At 50.0% G+C, this 12,561-nt stretch overlaps 1 protein-coding gene across 1 annotated transcript; it reads left to right on the forward strand.

The window, feature by feature from the left end:
- The first annotated feature begins 172 nt into the window (after window positions 1-172).
- On the forward strand, window positions 173-6,858 carry LOC138726294 (cis-aconitate decarboxylase-like). Its single transcript, XM_069867937.1, has 6 exons — window positions 173-243; window positions 831-885; window positions 2,921-3,108; window positions 3,286-3,378; window positions 4,302-4,507; window positions 5,661-6,858. Exons 1-6 carry the CDS (start codon window positions 223-225, stop codon window positions 6,577-6,579), a joined length of 1,482 nt encoding a protein of 493 aa, XP_069724038.1. The 5' UTR covers window positions 173-222; the 3' UTR covers window positions 6,580-6,858.
- The last annotated feature ends 5,703 nt before the right edge of the window (window positions 6,859-12,561 follow it).

Below are 12,561 nucleotides of genomic sequence, written 5' to 3' on the forward strand. Positions count from 1 at the left end.
GTGTTCAGCAAAGAAAACCCACCCCTTCTCATCTCTTCCCCCCACCCTCTCCGTCCCCAGAGGCTGATGTCATCACACTTGAAATTCAGTTGCAAAAAAACAAAAAGCAAATTGCCTTTCCGAAGCATATATAAACCCTGACACCAAAGCACCTTCCAGACAGACACCTCTCCCATCCCTCGAATAGAGCCGGGCAAAGCCGGGGAAGAAGCAGCCACCAGCATGGTCTACTTAACCTTACAGGTAAACTACTATTTCATGTACAAAACCTCTTCGTCTCTAATCTTTCCTTTTTCACTTTAAGGAGGTAATGTCATTTTCTGGTCAATCCCTCCACCGATCAAAGCTGTCGTGACTTTAACTGGGAACCTGTGCCAATACTAATGAAATCGGATGGTTTTCACAGGCACTTTGCTCGTAGCTACTAACCTGTTCCTTCCATCCCCTTTTATGTGTCGCAAGCGGGTTTTGGACAGTGCCATGATTGGGGGGTGCTGATGTTGGGACGTGCTGTGTGGGTTTTTATCTCCTCGTGTCCGCCCTGAGCTGGTCCTGCAGCAGCCGTAAGAGGATTTTATGGTAGGTCTGCAACAGCTGTGCTGCCCCTGCCACTGCTCTGCTTTATTTCCCTGGCTGTTCTTGGCACCCCTGCTGGACTGAGCTTTGGAAAACATTTTTTTTTTTCTCCGTTAAATATTTATTTACTTTTATCCACTTGTTTGATCTGTGAGTGTCTTACAATGCTGCGTTAGAGGCATAGCCAGTAAAACAGCTCTGAAAAGGCTCAAGGAGCACAAGTGACAATAGATCTTTCTCTCTTTTTACCCTAGAAATCCCAGAAGTTCTTGGCAAGCTCCCGGCAAGTTCACAAAACTGCTGCTCATGGTTCGTATCTCTGCAGAACAGCATTCCTGATCCTTTTTTAAAAGAGTATCCCGAAGTAATTATGATATTACTTTAAAAAAATAAGCAATGAGATAAACCGCTTAAATTCTTGGAGGACAAAGCATGTAGGGGGATGTTGTGGTGACCGTTGCCCTTGGTTGGTAAAGAATAAAGAGAAAAGTAACAACTGGTAGAAACATTGATTGCTAGTCCTGTGCCAAAACAGAAACTTCCACAGATTCAGAACCAGGCTTTCCAGTTTCTTTAATTTTGACCCTAAATGCCAGGTATTTATATTGTAGCTGCCATTAGATGTTTGAGACCCTTAACTCCTCTGCTTGCCGTTACTTCTTCTTTGCATTAATTCTTTATTGCATACTCCCTTATTGTTAACATTGCTCAAAGTGATTCATGGATTGCTCACCGTGTCTAACGGCCACTGTGCTGTCTCTTCCAGCACCGCGTGCCTACAGCTTCTCTGCTTCAGACTTTGCTCTGTAGCCACTCAGTCTATTAGGTTTGTCTCTTAACTTATTTTAAAATGTGTTATTAACACAATAAATGCAAAGCATGGTACTTCATAGAATCACACATTGGTTTGAGTTGGAAGGGACCACAAAGCCCATCCAGTCCCACCCCCTGCCATGGGCAGGGACACGTCCTACTGCATCAGGGGCTCCAAGCCCCATCCAACCTGGCCTTGAACCCCTCCAGGGATGGGGCAGCCACCCCTGCTCTGGGCAACCTGGGCCAGGGCCTCCCCACCCTCACCACAAAACATTTCTTTCTAAGATCTCATCTAACCTTTCTAATTCTAATTTCTTCCTAGTATCTATCTATTCTCTCTACCTAATCTTAATGAATACTTGAAAGCAAGAGAATTAATAATAATAACTCACACAGATCTGTTTGCTCTTAGATAAGCTTATCAAAGTAATTTTCTTTAATTAAGTTGTGCGGTGCAGCTGCTGTACAAGGAGGTACAAAACCACTGGTGCCATGAAATGCTTCTAACTGAGGGTTTAAAAAATATCAGTGTCTGCTGAAGTGAGAAAGAGCATTTGATAATGGGAAGGAAGCAATCAAAATTTTACGGGTGCCACGTGATTCAAGCAGATCCAGGCTCTCCAAGTGGCTTTGACATCAATGTTTCCTTCTCCTGGAGGGCGTCAGTGCTTTCATTGGTGTAGATGTTCTCAGAGTAAATGGAGAGGACACAGATTTTTGTCAGCAGAAGGCTTCCAAACTGCTGAGTGTTACGATTCCTATAGCAATGTATTTCAGAGAGCCACTGCGAGGCATGAGTTTTATTTTAGTGACTCACAGCAATAACGACATTCTCAGCTGTGCTTACAAGTGGTTTTTAGACTCCTCGGCTCGAGGTGAATCCAAAAACATTTGCAAGTAAACTGTGAGTCAGTAGGCATGACATTTAAGAATGAATACACGCTGGTGAAATTAGGGAATGGTCACATTTTTTAATTGGGATGTTTTCTGTTTAAAAAATAAACTGTAATATATACCTCCTGATTGTGATGAGGTTTCCTGTAAGATGTTGAAGCAAATTATTTTTATTTTCTTGCTTCACTCATCTTGACTTTTTAATGTGATTGCTTGCATTTGGACATTAGCAAGCCTGGAGAAGACTAAACTAGACATTAGGAAGAATTTCTTCACCCTGAGAGTGGTGAGACACTGGAACAGGTTGCCAAGGGAGGTTGAGGCTGCCCCATCCCTGGAGGGGTTCAAGGCCAGGATGGATGCGGCTTGGAGCACCCTGATCAGCAGGAGATGTCCCTGCCCATGACATGGGGTAGAATGGGATGGGCTTTGAGGTCCCTTCCAGCTGAAACCATTCCTTGATTCTGCGATTCTACAACAGGATTATTTGTATTGACCCTCCTCCAAAATATGTTGCTTGAAACCAAGGGCCGGGGGATGTGTCTGAGCCCTAAAGTGCTTAGCAAAGTCCTGTGAGCTGTCAGCACGTGGCACACGTATGTCCTTACACCTCCCCTCTCTCTTGGTGCTGCAGTGGTGGCTCGGAGCGCTCCAGAGGAGACGGTGACCAGCAGCTTTGCCTCCTTCATCCATGCAGTTCGACCCGAACATTTGTCTAAGACCGTCCGTCACAGAAGCAAAAGGATGATCCTCGACAGCATTGGGGTTGGCCTCGTGGGCAGCACAACACACGTGTTTGATCTCGCTCTGCAGTACTGCCGGGTAGGAACAGCCCCGTCTTGCCGGGTAGTTATGTGGTCCCCACCCTGACACCACCACAACCAAAGCCTTGCCTGGTGGCTGGTGTAGGACATTTGCCTTGCAGCAGAGGGGTGTTCTGACATCACACTATCACCGCGTCACTCAGGGTCCTCATCTGAATCTCCCTTCCTTTCACAGGAGCTGTACTCGTCAGTTGCCGTGAGCTCGGTCTACGGCAAGCCAGGTGTAAAGCTCTCGCCAACGCTGGCTGCCTTCACCAATGGAGTCGCGGTAAGGCAGGCTCTTCCAGGAGTAGCTCTGCTTTGTGATGCCTTCAAAGACACTATTTAGCATCACAGGGTGCCTGGGAGGGGTAATGGGGGCCAAGAAGTCCTGGGCTCCTCTGCAGTCTCGCACACTGCTTTTAGAGGGACCAAACAGCTCCCATAGAATCATAGAATCACCAGGTTGGAAAATACCCACGAGATCATCGAGTTCAATCATTCCCATCAATCACTAAACCATGTCCCTCAGCACCTCATCCACCCATCCCTTAAACCCCTCCAGGGAAGGTGACTCAACCCCCTCCCTGGGCAGCCTCTGCCAGTGCCCAATGACCCTTGCCGGGAAAATTTCTTTTCCTAATGTTCAGCCTAAACATCCCCTGGCTTGAGGCCATTCCCTCTTGTCCTGTCCCCTGTCACTTGGGAGAAGAGCCCAGCTCCCTCCTCTCCACAACCTCCTTCCAGGTAGCTGTAGAGAGCAAAGAGGTCTCCCCTCAGCCTCCTTTTCCCCAGGCTAAACACCCCCAGCTCCCTCAGCCCCTCCTCTTGTTCTCCAGCCCCCTCACTATCTTCGTTGCTCTTCTCTGGACTCGCTCCAGAGCCTCAACATCCTTCTTGTGGTGAGGGGCCCAGAACTGAACACAGGATTCGAGGAGCGGTCTCACCAGGGCCGAGTACAGAGGGAAAAGAACCTCCCTGGACCTGCTGGTCACGCCGTGTCTGATCCAAGCCAAGATGCCATTGGCCTTCTTGGCCACCTGGGCAACAGCTGGCTCATGTTCAGTTGCTGTCATCCAACACCCCATGGGGACCACTGGGTGATGGGGTGGATGTTGATGCAGTTGTAGCCTCAGCAATATCAGCAAGGACCCCTATAGTCCCCTCAGCTTTCAGCTCCCTACACCAGCATGTCCTTATCTCTTCTTCCAGACTCACTCCATGGACTTTGATGACACCTGGCACCCTGCTACTCACCCGTCAGGGGCTGTTCTGCCAGCTCTTCTGGCAGCTTCCCAGATGCTACCTCCAAACACCAAACCCAATGGCATGGATTTCCTTCTGGCATTTAATGTGGGCCTAGAAGTGCAAGGAAGGCTCATGCATTTCTCCACTGAAGCTCACAACATTCCCAAAAGGTAAATCTCCTTTTCTTCACTGAGTTGGAAGATGTTTGGTGAGTCTGTTAAGGGGCCTCCTAGGGGTTTCAAAATGTCAGTTTAAGTTCAGCTGAACTCAAGATCAGGGTAAAACCCTTCTGAGATACAAAGGCCAGTTGTGCTGGGGCTGGTGAGGCACCACTCATCTCATTTCCATTCGATGACCTTGCCTCAAAAGTGAGCATCAAGAGGACTACCACTGAGTCAGCGATGTCATCATCTAAATTAAACAAGACAAGGGCGTAGAAACAGGCAGTGGCTCACAGCGATGCAGGCAGCTTGATTGTGGGTGCAGCACCCAGCACAATCTTTTCCTGTGCCAGCTGCCGTTCGCCAAGCACCACCCTGGTGTGGTCCAAGAGGCAGCATCAACAAGAATCTGTTCCCCCTAGGCATGTTAGATGAGGCTACCTTATTTGTCTGTGGCAAGGGAGGTTGGCTTTATGGACACAAGCCATACCACCTACTCTTAGGGCAAATTAAAAATTCCTTTCTGGAGATGCTGAACTCACTGTTGCCACCAATGATGTTTTAAATAAATGCTTATCACAGAACCATAGAATCATGGAATGGTTTGGGTTGGAGGGGACATTAAAGCCCATCCAGTTCCAACCCCCTGCCATGGGCAGGGACACCTCCCACGGGATCAAGGTGTGCAAAGCCCCATCCAACCTGGCCTTGAACCCCTCCAGGGATGGGGCAGCCACCACTGCTCTGGGCAACCTGGGCCAGGGTCTCCCCACCCTCACAGCAGAACATTTGTCCCCAAGATCTCATCTCAGTATCCCCTCTTGCAGATGAAAACTGCTCCACCTTGTCCTCTCTCTTCACTTCCTGATCAAAAGCCCCTCCCCAGCTTTCCTGGAGCCCCTTTCAGGACTGGAAGCTGCTCTAAGGTCTCCCCACAGCCTCCTCTTCTCTAGACTGAACAACCCCAATTCTCTCAGCCTGAAAGAATTATATGGCTAAACACTGAGTTAGGTGAATCCCACCTGCACTAAAGCCGTGAGGTGTTCCCACTGCCCACTGGCAGTTCATTTCCAGTCCCCTAGGCAGGTCTGGTAGGCGAGGTGCTTGAGTGCTCCCTTTGCCAAGAAGGCAGGGATGCTCATATCTGCCATTTCCCCTTCAGGTTCCACCCTCCCTCAGTGGTTGGCACCATGGGCAGTGCTGCAGCCACTGCAAAACTCCTGTCTCTCAACACAGCCCAGTGCGCACACGCTTTGGGCATCGCTGCATCGCTGTCAGGGGCACCCATGGCAAACGCTGCCACCCAAGCCAAGCCATTGCATATTGGAAACGCCGCTCGCCTGGGCTTCGAAGCAGCACTGCTGGCTGCCCGAGGGATGGAGGCTAACCCCTTAATCCTGGATGATATCCCTGGTTGCTCTGGATTCAGTGCATTCTACAGTGTCTATCAACCCAAACCACTGTCCACCCCAAGTGATCACCATGAGTTCCTCTTGGAGAAGCAGGATATTGCTTTCAAGCGATTCCCTGCCCATCTGGGGATGCACTGGGTGGTGGATGCTGCCTTGTCTGTCAGGAACCTTTTCATCAACTACGCAGGGTCCTTCTCCCCCTCTTCGATCCGCACCATTGTGCTGAAGATACCAGTGTCAAAGTACATCAATCGGCCTTTCCCCAGCTCTGAACACCAGGCGAGACACTCCTTCCAGTTCAATGCCTGTACAGCCTTGCTGGATGGTGAAGTGGGCCTCAGCTCCTTCACAGAGAGCAGCATCCACCGGCAGGAGCTCAGGGAGCTGCTGGACAAAGTGGTGGTGGAGCACCCTGAAGATAACATAGCCAACTTTGACAAGATGTATGGAGAGGTGGCACTGCTTCTGCACAGTGGGGACGTCCTGACAGGCAAATGTGACACTTTCTATGGGCACTGGAGGAAGCCTCTGAGTAAAGAATCACTCCTGAAGAAGTTCCGCTCCAACGCCTCTCATGTGCTTCCAGAAGAAAAAATAGAAACCATCATCACCATGGTGGACAACCTGGAGAACCTGTCAGACAGTTCCCAGCTGGCCTGCAACCTCTGAGGGAACAGCAAGTGGATTATTTTTTTTTTAATAAGGGACTTGTCCCAGTGAAAATCTGATTCCTTTCTTCATTGGTGCTTTACTATTCATTTCCAAGGACAGGAAAGTTTCCCACCCCTTGAAGTCAAAGTAGGCGCTTTAATATCAAAGAGGCTCACAAGGCAGGAGGTGCATCTGTGTTAGTAATCAGCACACAGACTAAATTCCAGCTCACGGTTAATGCTGTCTGAGTGGCTGAAAGGCCACTACAAGTACAAAACAACTCATGTGGAAATGTATGAGGATTCTGAGTGTCATCTGGAAGCTGGTTCCCCAGAAGGAACCATATCTCGGTGCTTTTTGAAATTGCAAAGTTTTTGGTGCAGACTGCTGACCCACTGAGTCTGGGAAGCAGGGGAAGTTCAGCTGCAAAATGTGTGCTTTTTTTAGTGCTCTGCTGGGCACTTGTCGGATCATGGTTGGCCCAATGAAAAATCTGTTGGCTACTGTGATTGGCTCTGCCTGCAAAACTCCCAGGCAGGGAGGGAGTGTTTTTTCTTTTCCAGTAAAACCTTCCCATTTCTCCAGCACCTGGGAAGTGCTTGTCACTTCTTTGTGTACAAGAGATGATTCAAGCACCCTTAAAACCTGCTTATATGTTCTGAAGGAAAAGCAGTTGGTAAGTGAGGAACTCTACATCTGGTCCTACGTCTCCTTCAAGGTGATCCCTGCCGATCCTAGGGCTGTGCCACATCATCCCTCTTGGCTTTGCACAGGTCACCCAGGCACCTATTCTGAGCTGGCTCAACAGAGGTGGTCTCTACAGTCCATGCAGAGATGGGCACCTCTGGATGGTGACTTGGGCGCATACACACCGTGACTCACACCGGGAAACTCCTGTTCCTCAAAGGAGAGAAAGCTTCTTGAGACTCAGTTCTTTACCCATCTTTGCAGCTGGGATGAAAGCAGCGCTTGTGCTCCTGAGTAGCCATTCAGTGAAAGGCTTTGTTACCCTGAATCGTTTCTGAGCAGTGAGATGGAGAACTACGCAACATCCCTTTGTCCATCAGACAAGCACTGTGCCTGCAGATCCAAAGGAGTCGTTTCCAATATGATGATGATTTAGGTACAGAACCTGTTGTAGAAGTGAGGGTTTCCTTCTGAAAGGAGGACCACAATGGGACTGGACAAGCAAGAAGGAATGTGGGCCCGTTCCCTTTTAGCTTGCTGGTAGAGGTCTACGCGGAGAACTGCCCGGCCAGAGTGAAACTGTTTGCCCACCTGTTAATCCACTCTCTCAGTCTATCTAGCATATTCACACTGAATCTTTATGAATAAAGAACTGAAGTAAATCCGTTTTATGCAGAAAGATTTGATGCTGTATTATGTAGACCATCAGGTTTTCAGTTTTAATATGAACATATGAAATATCCTTTTCCAATAGGTGGGGAACCCAGTAGAGGACAGCCAGAAGCCTGGCCTGTGATGAATGATTTCTCCAGAGTCATATATTTACATTAAGCCCTGGAGGCTGGTTCTCCTAGTGAGAACAAAAGCTACTGGACAGCAAAGCCTAGCTATGGTTAAAAACAATGACTCAACAAAAAGAAGTTACCTGGAGTTTCTCCATTAAGCAATAGATTTCAAATTCTTCCTAAATTTCCATGACAAGCTGCTGGTTTCTCTTCGTTCAAGACAGGTATGAGATGACCAAACCCATCATTCCATGTTTCACAGCCCAATGAACTGGAAACCCACAGATCTAGAGACTTCCAAATCAGCCATTAGCTCAACATTTATCAAGGAAATCAATATGTGTGACAGAACCGAGATGGGCTTCAGTGGAGGGAACAATGCATCTCGGTGGATTATAAATGATTTCAGAGCCCTAGCATTTGTTCCAATGGTTTTATTTCCATGCCTTCTGTACCATGATGCAGCAACGCTATGTAGCAGTGAAACTGAGCAGGAGAGGAGGGAACCAGCACCTAATGGTGCTGGAGCAGAAGAAAAAGAGCTTTTCAGTTGTGTTTCAGGCTGCATTTTGTCCCTGAGATCCAGAAACCCTTCCAAACCTCATTCATGTCTCAGTGTCCCATCAGATGCAACTGTGGCACCTTCCAGTAGACAACGTGTAAAATCAGGAAGGGAAGACACAGGAAGGCTGGTGGGTTCGGCTTTCTGTTTGCTAAGCCCCTTAACAGCTGAAGCAGTAAGTGGTTTTTCCAGAAGATCTAGGAGATAAAGGCATACCTGAGATTTATTTCATTCGTGTACTTCATGGAATGGTTTGGGTTGGAAGGGACCTCAATGCCCATCCAGTTCCACCCCTGCCATAGGCAGGGACAACTCCCACTGGATCAGGGGCTCCAAACCCCATCCAACCTGGCCTTGAACCCCTCCAGGGATGGGGTAGCCACCACTGCTCTGGGCAATCTTGATCTCCCTAAGATCTCATCTTAATCTCCCCTCTTACAACTCAAAACTGTTCCCTCTGTCCTATCCCTGCACTCCCTAATCATGAGCCCCTCCCCAGCTTTCCTGGAGCTTCTTTCAGCACTGGAAGCTGCTCTAAGGTCTCCCCTCAGCCTTCTCTTCTCCAGGCTGAATGACCCCAACTCTCTCAGCCTGTCCTCGTACAGAAGGTGCTCCACCTCTCAGATAATTTTCCTCCTCCAAAAGCTTAGCACCCTGAAAACATCTCCAGCATCTCAGCCCAGGAAAGTGTCTCATTCATTATTTCCAGTTTCAAACAACAAATATTTCATGTTCTTGACTAATTAGGAGGACCAAACTACTGGCAAGGGAAGCAAAGTGCTAAAAGTGCCAATAAGAAAAATGACCTGTGAAAATTATAGACCGGCTTGTGTGACATTGAGGGCATTCAGCAATTGAAGTGGTGCCACCAAAGTCCCTAACTTTTCTTCATGCTAACCAAGAAAAGAACCATTGTCCTTTTTTCTACTCATGTTCCAATATAAATGACCCCTAAAATTAAGAAAAGGAAACCTTTCTCCACTAACATATTTACAGTAGCAAGCTCAGTGAATGAAAGGATGCTGGCAGTGCAGAACCTGGCAGGATCCATGTTAGCAATCAATCAATAACTATAAACTCAGGCCAGAAATTAATAGGGCTCTGCTGGCACAAATACTTGGCCAGAGAAAAGCCCTGGCCAGAAGAAAGTGAGAGAAAGCTGAGGCAGAACTGGTGGGAGCAGGCGGCTGCCAGCCCTCTCCCATGGGCAGGACCCACCCATGGACAGGACTGTCCCTCTCCAGTGGACAGGAACCACCCATGAATAGGATCCAGCTATGGTCACTGTCCATCACCCTTGGACAGGACCCATCTGTTGCAGAACCCATCTGTAGGCACAGACCCTGTCTCATGGGCTGCACCCAAGCATAGCAGGACCCACCTGCAGGCAGGACCCATCCATAGGCACCGTCTCTCTCCCATAGGCAGGATCCACCCAAGGCAGGACCCATCCATGGACACTATCCCTCTCCCAGTGGCAGGTGCCGCTCGTGGGTAGTATTCCTCTCCCATTCGCACTGTCCCAATCATGTGGGCACCCCTTCCACCTCCCTTTTCAGGAACCATCCATGGTCACTGTCCCTCTACCGTGACCACCATCTCTCTCAGTGGGCATCATCCCTCTCCTGTGTCAGAACCATCTGTGGTCACTGCCCCTCTCCCATGGTCCCTCTCCCATGATCCCTACCCCTCTCCCATGGTCACCGCCCCTCTCCCACAGTCACTGCCCCTCTCCTATGGTCCCTACCCCTCTCCCATGGTCCCTGTCCCTCTCTTATGGTCCCTGTTCACCTTCCATGGTCCCTGTCCCCCTTCCATGGTCCCTGTCCCTCTCCTGTGGTCACTGTTCCTCTCCCATGGTCCCTACCCCTCTCCCATGGTCATTGTCCCTCTCCCATGGTCACCGTCCCACTCCTATGGCCAGTGTCCCTCTCCTATGGTCCCTACCCCTCTCCCATGGTCATTGTCCTTCTCCTATGGTCACCACATCCCTCTCCTATGGTCACCGTCCCTCTCCTATGGCCAGTGTCCCTCTCCTATGGACACTACCCCTCTCCCATGGTCATTGTCCTTCTCCTATGGTCACCACATCCCTCTCCCATGGTCACTGTCCTTCTCCCATCGTCACCGTCCCTTTCCCATGGTCTCTGTCCCTCTCCCATGGTCACCACCTCTCTCTTACGGTCATTGTCCCTCTCTTATGGTCACCGCCCCTCTCCCACGGTCCCTACCCCCCTCCCATGGTCACCATCCCTCTCCCATGGTCCCTACCCCTCTCCCATGGTCATTGTCCTTCTCCTATGGTCACCACATCCCTCTCCCATGGTCACTGTCCTTCTCCCATCGTCACCGTCCCTTTCCCATGGTCTCTGCCCCTCTCCCATGGTCACCACATCTCTCTTACGGTCATTGTCCCTCTCTTATGGTCACCGCCCCTCTCCCACGGTCGCTACCCCTTTCCCATGGTCCCTACCCCTCTCCAATGGTCACCATCCCTCTCCCACGGTCACTGCCCCTCTCCCATAGTCATTGTCCCTCTCCGATGGTCCCTGTCCCTCACCCATGGTCACAGCCCCTCTCCCATAGTCATTGTCCCTCTCCGATGGTCCCTGTCCCTCACCCATGGTCACAGCCCCTCTCCCACCATCACCGCCCCTCTCCTATGGCCAGTGCCCCTCTCCCATGATCCCTACCCCTCTCCCATGGTCATTGTCCTTCTCCTATGGTCACCACATCCCTCTCCCAAGGTCACTGTCCCTCTCCCATGTCAGGACCCCGGCTCGGGTCGCGGCCGGAGTGGCCGCGGGCGCTCAGCACCCTGGACAGCGGCCGCGCCCTCCTGCGCTCCTGGGGTCCCTCCTCGGTCTTTCTCCTTGGGGTCACTCCTTAATATTTCTCCCTGGGGTCATTCCTTGGGGTGCCTCCTTGGTGTCCCTCTCACTGGGATCTCTCCCTCGGGTCCTGCCTCGAGCTCTCCCCTTGGGATATCTCCCCGGGGTCCCCTCCCAGGGTCTCTTCACAAAGGTGAAGGCTTTGAGCTGCCTGTTCTTTTCCCTTGCGATAACCCTTGCCTTTAGTTCCCACAAATGGTTCAACTCAGTCTGAAAGGAGCTTTCACCCCTTAAGGCCACCACCTGCTCAAGCCCTCGATCATCTGGAGCACTGGATTTTTTAGGGCTTTTTAGGGAATTCTGGATTTCTCATGCAACGTCAGAAGTGGGGGGGAGGAAATCGTACAACTCGGGGATTATTTCAGTTTTAAAGAAGATATTGACTGGAGATGTCAGAAGAGTCCTCTCTCCCTTTCCGTGATGGTAACATTGCTACCGCAGTGTGGCCAGCTGGAGAACTGCTCTCCCTGAAAACTCCAAAGTCCTTCTTTATTGTTTTATGCTTTTCAAGTAATTGAAGAAATGTGTTGGGTTTTTTTTAATCTATATAGAATTAAAGTAATAACAAAATTTAGGATAGTCCTACAAGTAACTGTGTGCCATCAGTCAGAGTCAGAGTGGACTCTGCTGCAGTAGAACTCACTCCAGCTCTGCCGACCCACCTTCCTCCTAACATGGATGAGCCCTGTCACTCTCCAAGCCATATAGGCAGTCCCATGCTAGCACACTTGGAGTGATGCTGGATGCCTTTTCTGGATAGAGGAAGGAAAGAGTGCTGGCCTTCCTCTCCCTGGTCCAGAGGGTCTCCCAAGCTCTTGACACATTGAGGTGAAAGAAGGTGATTCTGTCCCAATGCTGGAGTCCTCAGCACAGGAAGGACATGGAGCTGGTGGAGCGAGTCCAGAGGAGGCCACGGAGATGATTGAAGGGCTGGAGCACCTCCCGTACGAGGACAGGCTGAGAGAGTTTGGGTTGTTCAGCCTGGAGAAGAGAAGGCTGTGGGGGGACCTTAGAGCATCTTCCAGTGCTGAAAGGGGCTGCAGGAAAGCTGGGGAGGAACCTTTCTTACAAGGGC

The sequence above is a fragment of the Phaenicophaeus curvirostris genome, chromosome 13 (genome assembly GCF_032191515.1).
Source record: "Phaenicophaeus curvirostris isolate KB17595 chromosome 13, BPBGC_Pcur_1.0, whole genome shotgun sequence".
In the NCBI taxonomy this organism is placed as follows: domain Eukaryota; kingdom Metazoa; phylum Chordata; class Aves; order Cuculiformes; family Cuculidae; genus Phaenicophaeus; species Phaenicophaeus curvirostris.

Excerpts from the sequence above, each read along its gene's own strand:
- LOC138726294 (XM_069867937.1), top strand. The coding sequence starts at position 223 with ATGGTCTACTTAACCTTACAG. Across the intron at positions 244-830 it reads TGGTCTACTTAACCTTACAG|AAATCCCAGAAGTTCTTGGC; the intron begins GTAAACTACTAT and ends TTTTTACCCTAG. Across the intron at positions 886-2,920 it reads TCACAAAACTGCTGCTCATG|TGGTGGCTCGGAGCGCTCCA; the intron begins GTTCGTATCTCT and ends TTGGTGCTGCAG.